This window comes from Balaenoptera acutorostrata, chromosome X (assembly GCF_949987535.1).
Source record: "Balaenoptera acutorostrata chromosome X, mBalAcu1.1, whole genome shotgun sequence".
NCBI classification, from domain to species: Eukaryota; Metazoa; Chordata; class Mammalia; order Artiodactyla; family Balaenopteridae; genus Balaenoptera; species Balaenoptera acutorostrata.
Window position 1 is genome coordinate 62,220,884 of NC_080085.1, and position 18,694 is coordinate 62,239,577.

Consider the following 18,694-nt stretch of genomic DNA (forward strand, 5'->3'; position numbering starts at 1 on the left):
TCTGGAAAAGGCTCTGACGTGGAGCAGCGCCCTGCCCCGGCCCGCTACCCCTACCCCTACCCCTACCCCACCAGAGAGAAGGCAGAACACAGAATATGAGAGGCACTTTAATTGGAAAATGCTGTGAAACTGGGGTGGGGCGGGGGCAAAACAAGGGGGAGAGGAAGCCCCAGCTGAGGCAGAACAGGAGGGAACGAGCTTGGCCACAGCTCCCGGGCCCCAAAGGTACCAGCTGCTCCTCTTGCAGGAAGACGCTGGGCTCAACCTGTGAAACAGCGGAGTCAGGGAAGAGCCTCAAGCCAGGGCCAGCCCCCAGCCCTGCTCAACAGCCAGGACTGTGGGAAGGGGTACGGTGTGCGTAACACTCACTTCAAAGGGTCTGGAACTTGTCAGCCAGGTACTGCATGGCGGCTGCAACAGGGACAGGCATTAGCAGGCGCTCCAGACAGAGGGATATAGAAGCCCGTCCCCCTATCCCCGTGAGGAACCGCCTAGCCCTGCAACCTGAAACCCCCTCCAGACCCGATGCAAAGAGCTCTGGGCCTGACCACTCCCCACCACCCGAATTGAATGTGGAACCGGTTCCTAAAGGGAAACAAAGTGTGCCAGCAGCTCTCATGCTGTGGGCCGTGCCACAACCAGTCAGAAGTCGTCACACAAACAAACAATCCAACAAGAACCTTAGAAGCCACACCAAGCAGCAGTTCAAGGGAAAAATCAACGAGGTGTCTCTAAAAGTCCTATCAGAAGGAGGTTCCCTAGGACTGGTCTGGTTGGCAAAGTGTGCATGCAGTCCAGACAGTACTTTGCTACTAGTACACACACCCAGCTGGACATGCACAGCCGGCTCCAGGGCCAGGCCTGCTAGGTTCTCCTCCCCACAGGGATATTGGTCCCTGTGAGGCCAAATGCACCTGCAGTCCACCCCCACCCCAGGTGCCCACCCGGGTTCTGCACTAAGACACCGCTCTCCGTCCCCGGTTCCTCATACCAAGTTTCTCCTTAAGGTCGTCTATTTCTCTCTGTAGCACGAGACTCTAGGCCAGCAGACACAGGAGGAAGAAAAATGATTAGTATACTCTGGCCTCCTCTCTCCTCCACCTTCTCCTCTCCCACAGGCCATCCATCCCAGAGCCGGGTGGCTAGACTGGCAAGGGTTCCTCAGTGGAAAGGAGGTGGGCTCCCTCCGTGGGGTACGTCATGGGGGCAGGGGAAGGAGGGCCCCACACATGTCAGTTGAACTTGGACCCAGATCCCACCCTCGAGTTTGGGCCTGCATTTCCAGGAGGCAGAGGAAGCATTACCAGAGGACAGCCCGGTGTTCCCAGGGTCTGCTGCTGTCTTTCTGGTCTTGGGGGATGGTCAAGTGGCTTCCGGTCACCTGAGAGGGAAAGGACACACAATCCAGCTTCCCAGGCTCCCAGTGAGGTGGAAAGGGCCAAGCGGGGTCTAACGTGAGGTGAGGCAGCACCACCCTCCGCTGGCAACAAGCCGCCCCTGCTCTGCCCAGCAGCCCGAACCTTCTCCCTGGGCCTGCCTCCCCTGTTCCCCAGGGGCAGCCATTTCGCCACTGTGGTCCCCAAAGACCGTGGCTCTGGATTCGACCCTCCCAGAGCTGCAGCCACAGCCAGCACGTGGAAGAGCAATGTGGGCGAACAGGACTTAACAGAAAAGGCTGTTCCCCTGCAAGTCTACACCCGGAGGAGCTGTTTGGGGCACTGCCACCGATCACCCCGGCCGCACAAACCCCACACAGAGGATGATGTGGCTCAAGGCCAGCCCTGCCAGCACCCCGTCTCCTGTGGGAGAAGCTGCCTGGGAGCAAGGCTGTGCCCCCAGCCGAGACAGAGCCAGAGGTTTCTGCCCTCAACCCCTCTCCCCTCCCCTCATATCAAACCCACGACACTCACCTGAGGGGACAGGCACCCTGGGCATGACTTCTCCCTGGTTCAGGGCCAAGGGCTCTGAGTTGCCTGGATCTTGGGGGCCTCTGGTGTTGAGGTCGCCACTGCTGGCTTTTCCACGATGCATGCGTGGAAAAGATGTGCCTGGCCTGTAAGCTGGCAGCTGAAACAAGAATTTCTCACCGATTTGGACTAAGGATGTGTGTGTGTGTATGTGTATGTGTGTGTGTGTGTGTGTGTGTGTGTGTGTGAGTGTGAGAGAGAGAGAGAGAGAGACAGAGAGAGAGAGACAGAGAGAGAGAGAGTTGTGTGATTCGGGGCCGGGGTGAGGCAGGGAATTGAAAGGCTGATCTCATTAGCACTTTCTACCTCAGTCAGCCTCAGGCCAGCAGGCAGAGCTGATCTAGGGACAACACTGGGGCACTGAGAAAGCCCAGGCCCCCTGCAAGGAAGGTCTGGGGAACAGCTAGGAAGTAGGATTCAGGAAGCTGGTGAGTCTAAATACTATGGCTTTTTGGGGAAATTTTTAAGGGATCCCCCGACACAATTCAGCTACCAGCCCTCCCTTCCATCACAGCCTGTCTCGCAGAGGAGGCTGGAAACAGGCCAAGGGTGGAGAACCGGGCCCAGCACACCCGAAGTGCTACCTTAATGTTTGTCCCTAGTAAAAGGAGCCCGATCTGGCATCCTAATGACCAAGTGACCGAGGGGCACCCAATGAAGACCCCTGAGGGATGGACAGAGGCAGCATGGGTGAAGACGTGTGTCCTGGGGGCGGTTGGAGCGGGGGGGGGCGAAGAGTGGGGAGAGAGGAGGAGCATGGCCTACTCACTTGGCCCTTTGCGGCTGGATCTCTATTTGGGTCTTTATCTTCTCCCGCCACCGCCTCAGACTCCCTTGCCCGCCTGGCCACGGATTTCTTTCCATCACCGGTGTGCTTGGAATGTTCGGTTCCCGAAAGGACCAAGGTATACCTCTTGGGTCTCCCAAGCAGCGAGATACCAGAGATTGGGGGCACGGTGGCCGGTTCCAGGGGAGTTGCCGAGATTCGCTCTCCCCCGGAAGGGAAGGTTCTCCCCAGGGCAAGTTTGGAGGATTCCCCGAGTGATTTCTTCTCCTGGACCCCCTTCTTCCTAGGAGTGACGCGCGGCAGGCCACCTGCAGCAGCAGCAGCAGCAGCTCCCGGGTAGCTGGGCCTGCTGCCCCCCTTCCCCCAGAGCACGCTCTGCATTTTCTTAGGGGAAGAGATGCCCTGCTCTCCCACGCCCTGTGTTTCCACAACCGAAGTTAATCCTCGCGGAGCCAAGGACAGGGAAGAGCCTGGCACGTGAAGGAAATTCTCCCTGTCTTGGAAAATCGAGTGTCTGGGAGTGTCTCCGGGATCCTTGGGTCTGCTGGGCTCGACCTGGCCTCCTCCTCTGGGGTAATTGCTCAACGTCATCAACTCTGTCTCACTGAACTCATCTGAGGACTCGGGGTCGGAAAGCAGCCAGGCCAGGCCTTTCTCGGGGAGCCGCTGGCGATCCGCAGCCACCTTCAACCTACGCTTAGGGCCTCTCTTAGGGTTCCCCCAGGCCCGGCCTGCTTCGGGCCCACCGAGGTGGAGAGGGCCGGCCGGAGCCGGCGGCGCTTCCCCACAGCTCTGGGCGGGCGCTCCTCGACCCCCGGGACCCGCCTCGAGGCCGGCCCACACGGCGGACACTTCGAAGGCAGCACAGCTCTCCGGGGACGGGTGTCTGCGGACGTCCAGCACGTCCCGGGCGGCCAGCTGCTGCAGGATGGCCGCCGCAGACTCCTCGGCCAGTTCCATGAGGTCCCTCGTGTCGTCAGCCGGGCAGCCAGGTCGGCCTTCGCGGCCCCACAGCACAGGCCCTCCCGCTTCCAGCATCTCCCGCTCCGACTGGAAGCCCTCGGGGTCTGGGAAGCCGCCCCCGCCCTCGCCGCTCCGTGGCTCCCCGGGCTCGGGGCCTGGGTCGGGACCCCGCGGGACTGCGGGGCCGGTCGGGCTGACGCCGGCCCGCTCCCCGCCCTCTGGGCTGAAAAGCGTTCCCCACACAGACACCTTATCGGGGGAGCTCATGTCGCTAACCTGGCGGCGCCGGAACTGGGGCGACGGTTGATGGCCCGAGTCACGGTCGCGGTCGCGGTCACGGCGGTCGAGGCGGGCGGCGCTCAGAGGGCAGCGGCAGCCACCTCAGGCGTCGCACGAGCTCGCCTCAAACGAAACGACGCGAGGCTTTCAGCGCGCCTCCTACGCCCGCGCCGCGGCCTCCTCATTGGTCCGGGCCCGGCCAACCAGCGGGCGCCTTGTTCGCCTGCCGGCTCGAGGCCTAACCAATGGGGTCGAGGGCCTCTGATTTGCCCCCAAGCCCGTGGGCGGTCCAGGCAGTGGGCTGGTGAAGGGGATGGTGGGAGTGCCTCCCTCTGTCGAGCCTCTCGGCCCGCCTCCTCCTGTCCCGCCTCCCCTTTCCGGTTAGAGTCACAGCTCTGAGCCTCCGTTTCCCATCTACACAGGGGGTCGGGGAGTGAGGGTGCCGGGCTCCAGGGGTGGTGAGGATGAAACGTCAGGATGGAGGCGCTGGACGCCTAGCACACGCCGAAAGCATTTGCGAGCCTCCCTTCCACCGCAAGCCTTAAGACCCAACAGGAGAATGGGCACAAGAGTCCCGCAGTCAGTGATCAGGGGTCAGCCAGAGAGCAAAGGGATCGTATTTTCCTTCTGTAAGGTCTCTGTCTCAACTGCTCCATCAAATGTGGCTCAGCAAACGTTATGGGCAGGTGGGTTTGGCGGACAGACTGGGGTTGGCCTCGCTCCATCAGCCCTTCGCCCACTCTCAGGCAAATTCAAAGAAGAGGAAATCGCAGTGGCCAGTTACACCCCAAAAGATGCTCCCCACCGCTGATCCTGGAGATGTGAACTAAAACCACGAATCGGGTTTCACACACTAGGTTGACAACCTTCAAAGAACTTAACCATTCTGAGGGTGGGAGAGTTTAGGAGCAAAGCCCTGTGGCGGTGGTGCAAGAGATCCATTTGGGAGGTAATCTGGCAGAATCCATTGAAAGCAACTTAGTGCCAGCACGGACTCTGTGCCTGGCACTCTTCTAAGCGCTGGGCATAAATAGAAATGCATCCGCGTGACACACCTATAACTATAGTACCAACTATTACTGGCCTCTTACCGGTGAGGAAACAGGCACTGAGAGGTTCAGCCACTGGCCCAAGGTCATTCGGCTCGTGGGGATCAGCGGCAGCATTGAAACCAATCAATCTGCCTCCAGAGTCCTTGCTTTGAGCCCAAGATCTTAAAACTGGAAGGAAAAATAAAAGCTATTTCCTCTATGTTCTGGCAAGTCCGCTGCCTGGTACTTCTTCCGGAGACACGCTGGTACCTGTAGTGTACAAGAACACATGCACAAGGGTGTTGGTGATGGGAAAAACTGGGAACACTCCAAATTCCCGTCAGTAAGGAAATGGATGAATGCAACGTGGCTTAGCATCCAGTAGCATAAAGCGTGGCAGTCCAAAGGAATGCATCAGGCCATTCTCACAGCTTTCGAAAGCATCCTCCTGACTTCAAACTGCAAGTTGCAGAATGATGGCATCAGATCCACATTAGTCAATGTTTTTAAATCCCAAATGAATCCTATCTAATGTTTGATAACCTTTGGGTGTATGTTTCAAGGTCTGAAAGACGGTTTTCACTAGATGTTAAAATGGTGGAATAGCTCCTAACAGGACCCAATAGGTTTATGGAACAAATTTGTGGCCTTGGATCTCCCCAGATTGGTTAGGGAGGTGTACAGTTGGTTTCCTTTAGACTCAATGTCACCTACAGGTAGCCTTGAAAACATCTGCTGTCATTCTGCTTTCAATTTGGGCATGTTGGGTTCAATCAGTTTTCCAATGGTATGATTATTTGGCTGCAATATTTATTCCTTCACTTGGAATAGAAGATATCATTACTCATATAGAGGCTTTAACAAAATTCACCCAGCAAGCCTTAAATGATAGTAACCAAGACATTTGTTTGCTCAGTTCAGAAATTTCCATGATGAGAAAAGCAGTCCTACAGAATTGCATAGCCCTCAATATTCTAAAAGCTTCCCAAGGGGGAGCTTATGCTATAATACATAGTGAATGCTGTGTTTTTATACCTGATGAGTCTTCTAATGCACCCCCCCCCCCATGGTGCATCTGAAAAATCAGATTTCCACTCTGAATGATCCTCTTCCCAGTTTAAGGGAAATGCTAGGAAAATGGTTTGGTTCAAGAGGATATTGGCTTAAATCTTTACTAATGATATTGTTCCTCCTATTGCCAACTTTGATTACAGTTTGTGTAACTTATAAAGTTTTAGTTTCTTGTCTTTTGCACTGTGTATCACCTGCTCCTACTAAGATAATGATATCTAAACAACTGGAAACTACTGATCACATCTATAGTTCTCTATAAAATAATGGACATGCACAATGCACATGCAAGGTAAAATTGGTGCAAGTCCTATTGGACAACTTGGAATTGACCGTTATTCCTTGCCAGACATCTTACTAGTACCACCCCCTAAAAGGAAAGAAAGAACCGGGCTATTAGGACCCAGCATCGAGGGACATGATGGACCCAAGGCAGGTAAAGAACCACTCTAGCATTTAGGTACCAAATACTTGATCACCTAATGCTTTCTATTGAAAGATTAATGATCAAAAGTGGAATTAATGAAATAAAATTATTTTCAGGCAGGGCAAGAAAAATTGTAAACATAAAATTCTCTCTCTGCCCATTTGAGCCACTAGCCCCTCCCCTTTAGTGTGATTTGTGTATCACATTATACATTAACTAGATCCCCTTAAAAGATACAGGAATGCCCACATGCCAAGAAAAAAAAAAGAAAGAAAGAAAGAAGGAAAGAAAAGAAATTTCCTTCTGGAACCAGCAAGGTAACTCCTTAAGAGATAACTTTCCTTTCTCAATCCTGTAATGGGTCATTAATACCCACTACTCGCCTTGTTGGACTATGTAAACTATTAATATGCTACTTTGTCTCAAAAACTTATATAACGGTTTTATCTCCAATGGGTGGAACAGTCCTCAGAGTTTTCTGAAGATTGTCTCCCATGTTACAGTCCTCAGGTTGGCTCAAATAAAAATTTCCATTTTTCTTAGATTGACTATTGATTAATCTTTTTGGACAACACAATGAAACCAAAAGATGGTTTTTTTTAAAAAGATAACAAATCACAAACCTTAGGCAGACTGACCAAGAAAAAAAAAAAGAGATTCCTAAGGAATCACTAAAATCAAGACTGAAAAGGGAGACATCACCATTGAGCCTATTGAATTTTAAAAATTATAAGAAAATAGTATGAAAAAATTTATACCAACAAATTAGACACATATATGCAATGAAAAAATTTGTAGAGAGACACAAACTTCAAAACAGACTCAATAATAGACAGTCAATTAAATTAATAATTAAAAATCTTCCCACAATGATGCTCCTGTCCAGATGGCATCACTGCTGAATGCTATCAAACATTTCAGATGGAAATAATAGCAACACTCCAGAAATTCTTCCAGAAAAAAGAAGAGGAATGAACACGTTCAAATTAGCTCTAGCAGGCCAATATTACTGTAGTGTGAGCCTCTGACAGTTTTTTTTTTAATTGTAATGCAAGTGCCTGACATTAAGCTTCTGATTGCTGAGGCACCACTTCAAAGACAGCTATATCAAAAAGAACAAATTGCCAGCTACACGACTAGGTAAAGAGCCAGGCCACCACACCCCTGAAGTTTCCTTTGTTTTGGAGATCTCTGATTGACTTAGATAACTGACCCTTTGGCTGCTTGTTTTTCCCTTCTTGTGCTTTAATTCCCATTCTGTTTTAAATTCATCAATAAAGAGTGAATCTGAGAAACCCTAGGCCCCTCACTCTTGACCCCGATTAAAACATAACCCCAGGTCCCAGCTGTCTTTCTCCACCCACAACCTTTCTGTGTGGTCCAAGGCATGCCATGTACCCTCCAGGACTTGTGAGTAATAAACTTCGTCCTTTCAAAGGTTCCTGAAGGTTATTGCTGAGGTGCTTCTTGCAATTATAATAAGAACCACAAGGGCTAGTTCAACCACAACATTGGTTCTGAAAGGGGAAATATCTGTGGGGGCTCGCCTCGGAGTCCAGGTGAGTGCCTCCAGGTATTTCTAGCTGACAGTATCACTATCGATTGGCTGAGACCAGCACAATTACCCTGATGCCCAAAACACACAAAGACATCCAAAATAAAGAAAATTGCATACCAATCTTTCTCATGAATACAGATGAAATAACCCTCAAGAAAATATTAACAAACTGAATTCAGAAACATATAAAAAGGATTATATACCATAACCAAGTGGAATTTATTCTAGAAATACAAGGTTGGTTTAACATCTAAAAATCAATTTATGTAATACACTATTTTAAAAGAAGAAAGCACTGAAACATTATCATATTAACTGACACAGAAAGAGCATGTGACAAAATTCGACCACCTTTCATGATAAAAACAATAAAAAACTAGGAATAGAAAGAAATTTCTTCAGCATGATAAAGGATATCTATGAAAAACCTACAGCTAACATCATATTTAGTAGTGAAAGACTGCATACTTCTCCCCTAAAGTCAGCAACAAAGACATGCTCACTACTTTTATTCATGATTGCACTGGAAGTTTGAGCCAGTTCAAACAGGGAAGAAGAAGAACTAAAAGTCATCCAGATAGGAAATAAAAAAGGAAAATTTTTAATTCTCAGATGACATGATTTCATATGCAGAAAATCCTAAGGAATCCACAAAAATGGATCTAATGGTAGAACTAATAAAGAAGTTCAACAGATCACAGAATACAAGATTAATACATAAAACAAATTTTATTGCTATATACATGTAGCAAATAATCCAAAAATGAAACTAAGGAACACTTAATTCTAGTTACAATAGCATCAAAAAGAATAAAATGCTTAGGCATATATTTAACAAACCAAATGTAATACTTATGCACTGAGAAACACAAATTGATGTTTGTTGAGAGAAATTAAAGATGATCTAAATAAATGGAAAGGCATTGCATGTTCATGGTTGTAAGACTCAATATTTATATGGTAATTCTCCCCAAATTGATATATAGATTCAATTCAATCTCTATCGAAATTTCAGCAGGCTTTCTTTGTAAAAATTCACAGGCTGATCCAAAAATTCGTATGGAAATGAAAAACAAAACAAAACAAAACAAAACAGAATATCCAAAACTACTTTGAAAAAGAACAAACCTGGAAGACTTCCACTTTCTGATTTCAAAACTTACTATAAAAATACAGATAATCAAGTTAGTGTAGTACTGACATAGAGATAGATCATTGGAACAGAATTGAGAGTTCAGAATTAACGAACTCTCCTTATATTTATGGTCAATGATTTTCAATTCAATGGGAAAAGGATAGTCTTTTCAACACGTGGTGCTGGTACAACTGGATATCATGCAAAAATACAAACTTAGAACCTTACTTCACAGCACACACAAAACTTAATGCAAAATGGATCAGAGACTTAAAAGTAAAACCTACAACTATAAATCTGTTAAAAGAAACCCGAGGAGAAAAATCTTTGTAAACATGAGTTAGGCAATGATTTCTTAGGTACAACACCAAAAGCATGATCCATAAAAGAAAAACTTGATAAATTGGACTTCATCAAAATTTAAAACATTTATGCTTCAGAAGGCACTATTCAGAAAATGAAAAGACAAGGTACAGACTGGGAGAAAATATTTGAAAGTCACAGATCTAACAAAGAACTTGTATCCAGATTAAAGAATAAGAATAATAAATAAATAAGAAAATGACCCCATTAAAAAATTGGGTAAAAGATTTGTATAGACATTTCACCAAAGAAGGTATAGAGATGGTTAATGAGCATATGAAAGGATGTTCAGAACCACTAGTCAGTAGGGAAATATAAATCAAAACCATAATGAGATACCATGTTGCAAAAACAATAGGATGGCTATAATCCAAAACACAGATAATAACAAATATTTGGATCTGGAGAAATTTGAATCCTCATACACTTCTGGTGATAATGTAAAATAGTTGAATCTCTTTGGAAAATATTCTGGTATTTTCTTAAAAAGTTAAACATAGAGTTACCATATGATCCAGAATGTCCATTCCTAGGGATCTACCTAAGAGAACTGAAAACATATGTTCACACAAAAACTCATGAACTCAAAATGTATAGGAATATTCTTAACAGCATTTAGTTTGGGAATATTATCCATAATATTCCCAAACTAAACATAACCCAAATGCCCATAAACTGATGAATGTATAAATAAAATGTGGTAGAGCCATACCATGGAATATTATTTGGCAATAAAAATAACTGAAGTACTGATACACGCTACAGCATGGGTGAACCCCAAAAACATTATATTAAGTGAAAGAAGCCAGACAAAAAGTACTATATATTGTGTGATTCCATTTATACAAAATTTCCTAAATAGGCAAACCATAGAGACAGAAAGTAGTTTATTACTTGCCTATAGGGCTGGGGGTGGGTTGTGGGGTTGGGGGTGATGGCTAAGGGATACAGGGCATCTTCTTGGGCTAACAAAAATATCCTAAAATTGATTGTGATAGATGCACAACTGTGAATATATGAAAAGCCATTGAATAAGGCATTTTATTTTTTAATTTATTTTTATTGCAAAAACACATAATATGAAACCTACCTTATTAACAAATTTTTTAGTGTACAGTGTTGTTAACTATATGAACATTGTTGTAATCCGACCTCCAGAATTCTTCATCTTGCATGACTGCAAATCTATACTCATTGAACAACAACTCCCCTTTTCCCCCTCCCCCAAGCCCTTGGCAACCAGGATTCTACTTTCTGCTTCTAAGAGTTTGACTACTTTAGATACCCCATGTAAGTGGAAAAATGCAGTATTTGTCTTTTGTGAGTGGCTTACTTCACTTAGTATAATATCTGCAAAGTTCATCCATACTACAGCATATAGCAAGATTTCCTTCTTTTTAAAGGCTGAGTAATATTCTGTTATATGTATACATTATATATACTACCTTTTATCCATTCACCTGTTGATAGATATTTAGGTTGATTTCATCTCTTGGCTATTGTGAATAATGGTGCAATGAACATAGGAGTGCAATAATCTATGCAAGATCCTGATTTCAATCATTTTGTAATGTAAATGTAAATATACAGAAGTGGGAATGCTGGATCATATGGGAGTTCTATTTTTATTTTTTTAGGAACTTCCATACTGTTTTCCATGGTGGGTGCACCATTTTACACTCTCACCAGCAATGCACAAGGGATTCATTTTCTTCACTTCCTTGCCAACACTTGCTATTTTAAGTTTGTTTGTTTTTTTAATACTGGCCATCTTAACAGTTGTGAGGTGATAAATCATTGTGGTTTTGAATTGCATTTCCCTGATGACTAGTGATGTTGAGCATTTTTCATATACCTGTAGGCCATTTCTGTGTCTTCTTTGGAGAAATATCTAATCAATTCCTTTGCCCATTTTTAAATTGTGTTATTTGGGTTTTGTCTGTTTCTTTGTTTTTGAAAGCATAAGCCACAGACTGGGAAACAGTATTTGCAAAGCACACACGATAAAGAACTTGTATCCGAAAGAGATAAAGAACATTCGATATTCAGTAATGAGAAATCAAACAACACAATAAATAATGAGCAAAAAAAAAAAAAAATAGAACTGTCATTGTGCTTACTGGATGGCCAGTAAGCTATTGAGAAGATGTTTCACCTCATTAGTCATTAGGGAAATAACTAAAGCCACAATGAAATACCACAACATAGCTATAAGCATGGCTGAAATAAAAACAAAATACAGACAATACCAAGTGCTAGAGAGACTGAGGAACAGATAGAACTCTCCTGCATTGTTGGTGAGAAGGCAAAAAATGGTATAGATGCTCTGGAAACAGTTAAAAATACACTAACGATTCAATCCAGCAAGTTAACTCCTAGATGTTTACCCAAGAGAAATGAAAACTTACATGCGCAAAAGATGTGTATGCAAATGTTCATAGCAGTTTTCTTAGATGCTTGGGTGACTGCACACTGGCACTGGACACAGACATGTCTAGGACTACTGGCCACAGGTTCTGAGCTGACATTGATCCCGGAAGCCCAAAGTGTCATGATGGGGCCCTGTTAGAGTGGGGCTTATGAGGTTCTGGCAGTAAAAGGAGTTGGGGATAGATATCAGGCCACGGTGAGCTGACTGGGTCCCTGGACCAACATAGTGGTCATTTTTCCAGTCCCCAAGCTGATAATTCTAAGTGATACACTTGGCAGTTGGAGCAATGACCTGCACATTGGGTCATTAATCTGTGGAGTAAGAGCTATCACCTTGGCAAGGCCAAGAGGAACCTCTGACACTGACTCCCACTCCAGGCCAAGAGAGTAAGTCAAAACCAGTATTGGATCCTGGTGTGCGTAGGGGGGTAAAGCAGAGATTAGTGACATCATTGGAGACGTATGGGATGCAGGGGAAGAGCAGGTAGGAGAGCCACAGGGACGAAGAGAGTGGAGAAGGTGAGAAGAAGTTCTGGGAGTCTCTCTATGGGGGAGGGAGGAAGGGAATGGAAATGGTGAGAGGGAAGACGGAGGCTTCCACTGGATCCACTGGTAATGTTTCATAGGATGCTGGTGGATGCAGGAGATTTTGCTATATCCTTCCTTATCCATTTTAACATATTTGAAATACCACACCATGACTTAAAAAGTCACTGGGAGAAGTGGAAGGGGGCGGTATCCACAAACAGGCAGGCACCATCGGGGGCAGGCTCGAGGAGGAGGATTGCAGATTTACAGTGCACCCAATCTCCCCTGCTCTGTAACTTCTCCAGCATGGCCAGCTTCTCAGATGCAGACCCAGAAGACTGGGCCTTTGAGTTCCACAGACAAGAGGGGTTCAGACACCCCAGGACTCTCCAGGAGGTCAGCCAGAGCAGGAGGCAGGAGAGAGAGGTGACTGAAGACAGAGGAGTATGAACGGGAAAGAGCAGAAGGAAGGTATGGGAGGAATGGAGGGGTGTCAGAGTAGGAGTTGGGTGGCAGACAAGGGAAATTCTAACACCCATGGGCCATATAGAAACCAAGAGAGGGACCACTCCCCAGACAACAGTACTGCTCAGCTCAGGGAAGCTGAGAACTGACAGTTCCAAGAAAAATTGAGAGACACCTGGCTATCCACACACACCGCCATCACAACTGGTAGGCCTTGGTTGTGCGTCCTTCAAAACTTTAAAACATATGTGTACATATACTTAAATGAATTCTCATATATTACATAGGATTGACTGGTGTGTGTGTGTGCCCACGCACGCAAGTGCTTTAATTTACAAATGTGAATCCAAAGCCATCGTTCTGCAACTTGCAGTTTGAAGTCAGGTGGATGCTTTTGAAAGCTGTGAGAATGGCCTGATGCATTCCTCTGGACTGCCACGCTTTATGCTACTGGATGCTAAGCCACGTTGCATTCATCCATTTCCTTACTGACGGGAATTTGGAGTGTTCCCAGTTTTTCCCATCACCAACACCCTTGTGCATGTGTTCTTGTACACTACAGGTACCAGCGTGTCTCCGGAAGAAGTACCAGGCAGCGGACTTGCCGAAACATAGAGGAAATAGCTTTTATTTTTCCTTCCAGTTTTAAGATCTTGGGCTCAAAGCAAGGACTCTGGAGGCAGATTGATTGGTTTCAATGCTGCCGCTGATCCCCACGAGCCGAATGACCTTGGGCCAGTGGCTGAACCTCTCAGTGCCTGTTTCCTCACCGGTAAGAGGCCTGTAATAGTTGATACTATAGTTATAGGTGTGTCACGTGGATGCATTTCTATTTATGCCCAGCGCTTAGAAGAGTGCCAGGCACAGAGTCCGTGCTGGCACTAAGTTGCTTTCAATGGATTCTGCCAGATTACCTCCCAAATGGATCTCTTGCACCACCGCCACAGGGCTTTGCTCCTGACCTCTCCCACCCTCGGAATGGTTAAGCTCTCTGAAGGTTGTCAACCTAGTGTGTGAAACCCAATTCGTGGTTTTAGTTGACATCTCCAGGATCAGCGGTGGGGAGCATCTTTTGGGGTGTAACTGGCCACTGCGATTTCCTCTTCTTTGAATTTGCCTCAGATCGGGCGAAGGGCTGATGGAGCGAGGCCAACCCCAGTCTGTCCGCCAAACCCACCTGCCCATAACGTTTGCTGAGCCACATTTGATGGAGCAGTTGAGACAGAGACCTTACAGAAGGAAAATACGATCCCTTTGCTCTCTGGCTCACCCCTGATCACTGACTGCGGGACTCTTGTGCCCATTCTCCTGTTGGGTCTTAAGGCTTGCGGTGGAAGGGAGGCTCGCAAATGGTTTCGGCGTGTGCTAGGCGTCCAGCGCCTCCATCTTGACGTTTCATCCTCACCACCCCTGGAGCCCGGCGCCCTCACTCCCCGACCCCCTGTGTAGATGGGAAACGGAGGCTCAGAGCTGTGACTCTAACCGGAAAGGGGAGGCGGGACAGGAGGAGGCGGGCCGAGAGGCTCGACAGAGGGAGGCACTCCCACCATCCCCTTCACCAGCCCACTGCCTGGACCGCCCACGGGCTTGGGGGCAAATCAGAGGCCCTCGACCCCATTGGTTAGGCCTCGAGCCGGCAGGCGAACAAGGCGCCCGCTGGTTGGCCGGGCCCGGACCAATGAGGAGGCCGCGGTGCGGGCGTAGGAGGCGCGCTGAAAGCCTCGCGTCGTTTCGTTTGAGGCGAGCTCGTGCGACGCTTGAGGTGGCTGCTGCTGCCCTCTGAGCGCCGCCCGCCTCGACCGCCGTGACCGCGACCGCGACCGTGACTCGGGCCATCAACCGTCGCCCCGGTTCCGGCGCCGCCAGGTTAGCGACATGAGCTCCCCCGATAAGCTGTCTGTGTGGGGAACGCTTTTCGGCCCAGAGGGCGGGGAGCGGGCCGGCGTCAGCCCGACCGGCCCCGCAGTCCCGCGGGGTCCCGACCCAGGCCCCGAGCCCGGGGAGCCGCGGAGCGGCGAGGGCGGGGGCGGCTTCCCGGATCCCGAGGGCTTCCAGTCGGAGCGGGAGATGCTGGAAGCGGGAGGGCCGGTGCTGTGGGGCAGCGAAGGCCGACCTGGCTGCCCGGCTGACGACACGAGGGACCTCATGGAACTGGCCGAGGAGTCTGCGGCGGGCATCCTGCGGCAGCTGGCCGACTGGGACGTGCTGGACGTCCACAGACACCCGTCCCCGGAGAGCTGCGAAGCCTTCGAAGTGTCCGCTGTGTGGGCCGGCCTCGAGGCGGGTCCCGGCGGTCGAGGAGCGCCCGCCCAGAGCTATGGGGAAGCGCCGCCGGCTCTGGCCGGCCCTCTCCACCTCGGTGGGCCCGAAGCGGGCCGGGCCTGGGGGAACCATAAGAGAGGCCATAAGTGTAGGTTGAACGTGGCTGCGGATCGGCAGCGGCTCCCCGAGGAAAACCTGGCCTGGATGCAGTCCAACCCCGAGTCCTCAGATGAGTTCAGTGAGACAGAGCTGATGACGTTGAGCAATTACCCCAGAGGAGGAGGCCAGGCCGAGCCCAGCAGACCCAAGGATCCCGGAGACACTCCCAGACACTCGATTTTCCAAGTCAGGGAGAATTTCCTTCACGTGCCAGGCTCTTCCCTGTCCTTGGCTCCGCGAGGACTCACTTCGGTTGTGGAAACGCAGGGCGTGGGAGAGCAGGGCATGTCTTCCCCTAGGAAAATGCGGAGCGTGCTCTGGAGGAAGGGGGGCAGCAGGCCCAGCTACCCGGGAGCTGCTGCTGCTGCTGCTGCAGGTGGCCTGCTGCGGGTCACTCCTAGGAAGAAGGGGGCCCAGGAGAATAAATCCCTCGGGGGAGCCTCCAAACTTGCCCTGGGGAGAAACTTCCCTTCCGGGGGAGAGGGAATCTTGGCAACTCCCGTGGAACCGGCCACCTTGCCCCCAATCTCTGGTATTCCGCTGCTTGGGAGATCCAAGAGGTATACTTTGGTCCCTTCGGGAACCGAACATTCCAAGCACACCGGAGCTGGGAAGAAATCCGTGGCCAGGCGGGCAAGGGAGACTGAGGCGGTGTCGGGAGAAGATAAGGACCCAAATAGAGACCCAGCCGCAAAGGGCCAAGTGAGTAGGCCATGCTCCTCCTCTCTCCCCACTCTTCGCCCCCCCCCCCCGCTCCAACCGCCCCCAGGACACACGTCTTCACCCATGCTGCCTCTGTCCATCCCTCAGGGGTCGTCATTGGGGGCCCCTCGGTCACTGGGTCATTAGGATGCCAGATCGGGCTCCTTTTACTAGGGACAAACATTAAGGTAGCATTTCGGGTGTGCTGGGCCCGGTTCTCCACCCTTGGCCTGTTTCCAGCCTCCTCTGCAAGACTGGGGCTGGGATGGAAGGGAGGGCTGGTAGCTGAATTGGGTCGGGGATCCCTTCAAAGTTTCCCCGAAAAGCCTCAGTATTTAGACTCACCAGCTTTCTGAATCCTACTTCCTAGCTGTTCCCCAGACCTTCCTTGCAGAGGGCCTGGGCTTTCTCAGTACCCCAGTGTTGTCCCTAGATCAGCTCTGCCTGCTGGCCTGGGGCTGACTGAGGGAGAAAGTGCTAATGAGATCAGCCTTTCAATTCCCTTCCCATTTCCCTGCCTCACCCCGGCCCTGAATCACACACTCTCTCTCTCTCTCTCTCTCTCTCAGACACACACACACACACACACACACACATACACACACACACACATCCTTAGTCCAAATCGGTGAGAAATTCTTGTTTCAGCTGCCAGCTTACAGGCCAGGCACATCTTTTCCACGCATGCATCGTGGAAAAGTCAGCAGTGGCGACCTCAACACCAGAGGCCCCCAAGATCCAGGCAACTCAGAGCCCTTGGCCCTGAACCAGGGAGAAGTCATGCCCAGGGGGCCTGTCCCCTCAGGTGAGTGTCGTGGGTTTGATATGAGGGGAGGGGAGAGGGGTGGAGGACAGAAACCTCTGGCTCTGTCTCGGCTGGGGGCACAGCCTTGCTCCCAGGCAGCTTCTCCCACAGGAGACGGGGTGCTGGCAGGGCTGGCCTTGAGCCACATCATCCTCGGTTTGGGGTTTGTGCGGCCGGGGTGATCGGTGGCAGTGCCCCAAACAGCTCCTCCGGGTGTAGACTTGCAGGGGAACAGCCTTTTCTGTTAAGTCCTGTTCGCCCACATTGCTCTTCCACGTGCTGGCTGTGGCTGCAGCTCTGGGAGGGTCGAATCCAGAGCCACGGTCTTTGGGGACCACAGTGGCGAAATGGCTGCCCCTGGGGAACGGGAGGCTGGCCCAGGGAGAAGGTTCGGGCTCCTGGGCAGAACAGGGGTGGCTTGTTGCCAGCGGAGGGTGGTGCTGCCTCACCTCACGTTAGACCCCGCTTGGCCCTTTCCACCTCACTGGGAGCCTGGGAAGCTGGATTGTGTGTCCTTTCCCTCTCAGGTGACCGGAAGCCACTTGACCATCCCCCAAGACCAGAAAGACAGCAGCAGACCCTGGGAACACCGGGCTGTCCTCTGGTAATGCTTCCTCTGCCTCCTGGAAATGCAGGCCCAAACTCGAGGGTGGGATCTGGGTCCAAGTTCAACTGACATGTGTGGGGCCCTCCTTCCCCTGCCCCCATGACGTACCCCATGGAGGGAACCCACCTCCTTTCCACTGAGGAGCCGTTGCCAGTCTAGCCACCCGGCTCTGGGATGGAGGGCCTGGGGAAGAGGAGAAGGTGGAGGAGAGAGGAGGCCAGAGTATACTAATCATTTCTCTTCCTCCTGTGTCTGCTGGCCTAGAGTCTCGTGCTACAGAGAGAAACAGACGACTTTAAGGAGCAACTTGGTATGAGGAACCAGGGACGGAGAGCGGTGTCTTAGTGCAGAAACCGGGTGGGCTCCTGGGGTGGGGGTGGGCTGCAGGTGCATTTGGCCTCGCAGGGACCAACATCCCTGTGGGGAGGAGAACCTAGCAGGCCTGGCCCTGGAGCCGGCTGTGCATGTTCAGCTGGGCGTGTGTACAAGTAGCAAAGTACTGTCTGGACTGCATGCACACTTTGCCAACCAGACCAATGCTAGGGAACCACCTTCTGGTAGGACTTTTAGAGACGCCTCGTTGATTTTTCCCTTGAACTGCTGCTTGGTGTGCCTTCTAAGGTTCTTGTTGGATCGTTTGTTTGTTTGTGTGACGACTTCTGACTGGTTGTGGCACGGCCCACAGCATGAGAGCTGCTGGCACACTTTGTTTCCCTTTAGGAACCGGTTCCACATTCAATTCGGGTGGTGGGGAGTGGTCAGTCCCAGAGCTCTTTGCATCGGGTCTGGAGGGGGTTTCAGGTTGCAGGGCTAGGCGGTTCCTCACGGGGATAGGGGGACGGGCTTCTATATCCCTCTGTCTGGAGCGCCTGCTAATGCCTGTCCCTGTTGCAGCCGCCATGCAGTACCTGGCTGACAAGTTCCAGACCCTTTGAAGTGAGTGTTACGCACACCGTACCCCTTCCCACAGTCCTGGCTGTTGAGCAGGGCTGGGGGCTGGCCCTGGCTTGAGGCTCTTCCGTGACTCTGCTGTTTCACAGGTTGAGCCCAGCGTCTTCCTGCAAGAGGAGCAGCTGGTACCTTTGGGGCCCGGGAGCTGTGGCCAAGCTCGTTCCCTCCTGTTCTGCCTCAGCTGGGGCTTCCTCTCCCCCTTGT

At 50.2% G+C, this 18,694-nt stretch overlaps 2 protein-coding genes across 2 annotated transcripts; one reads left to right on the forward strand and one right to left on the reverse strand.

Moving 5' to 3' along the window:
* Positions 1 to 370: 370 nt before the first annotated feature.
* On the reverse strand, positions 371 to 14,840 carry LOC130706262 (uncharacterized protein CXorf49 homolog). Its single transcript, XM_057537650.1, has 6 exons — positions 14,651 to 14,840; positions 2,737 to 4,097; positions 1,911 to 2,067; positions 1,305 to 1,381; positions 992 to 1,037; positions 371 to 411 (listed from the first exon to the last, which is right to left on the reverse strand). The coding sequence occupies exons 1-6, from the start codon at positions 14,838 to 14,840 to the stop codon at positions 371 to 373; spliced, it is 1,872 nt and encodes a 623-aa protein (XP_057393633.1).
* A 39-nt stretch (positions 14,841 to 14,879) lies between these two features.
* LOC130706263 (uncharacterized protein CXorf49 homolog) lies at positions 14,880 to 18,474 on the forward strand. The gene is made up of 5 exons (XM_057537651.1): positions 14,880 to 16,127; positions 16,776 to 16,932; positions 17,460 to 17,536; positions 17,804 to 17,849; positions 18,434 to 18,474. The coding sequence occupies exons 1-5, from the start codon at positions 14,880 to 14,882 to the stop codon at positions 18,472 to 18,474; spliced, it is 1,569 nt and encodes a 522-aa protein (XP_057393634.1).
* Positions 18,475 to 18,694: the final 220 nt, after the last annotated feature.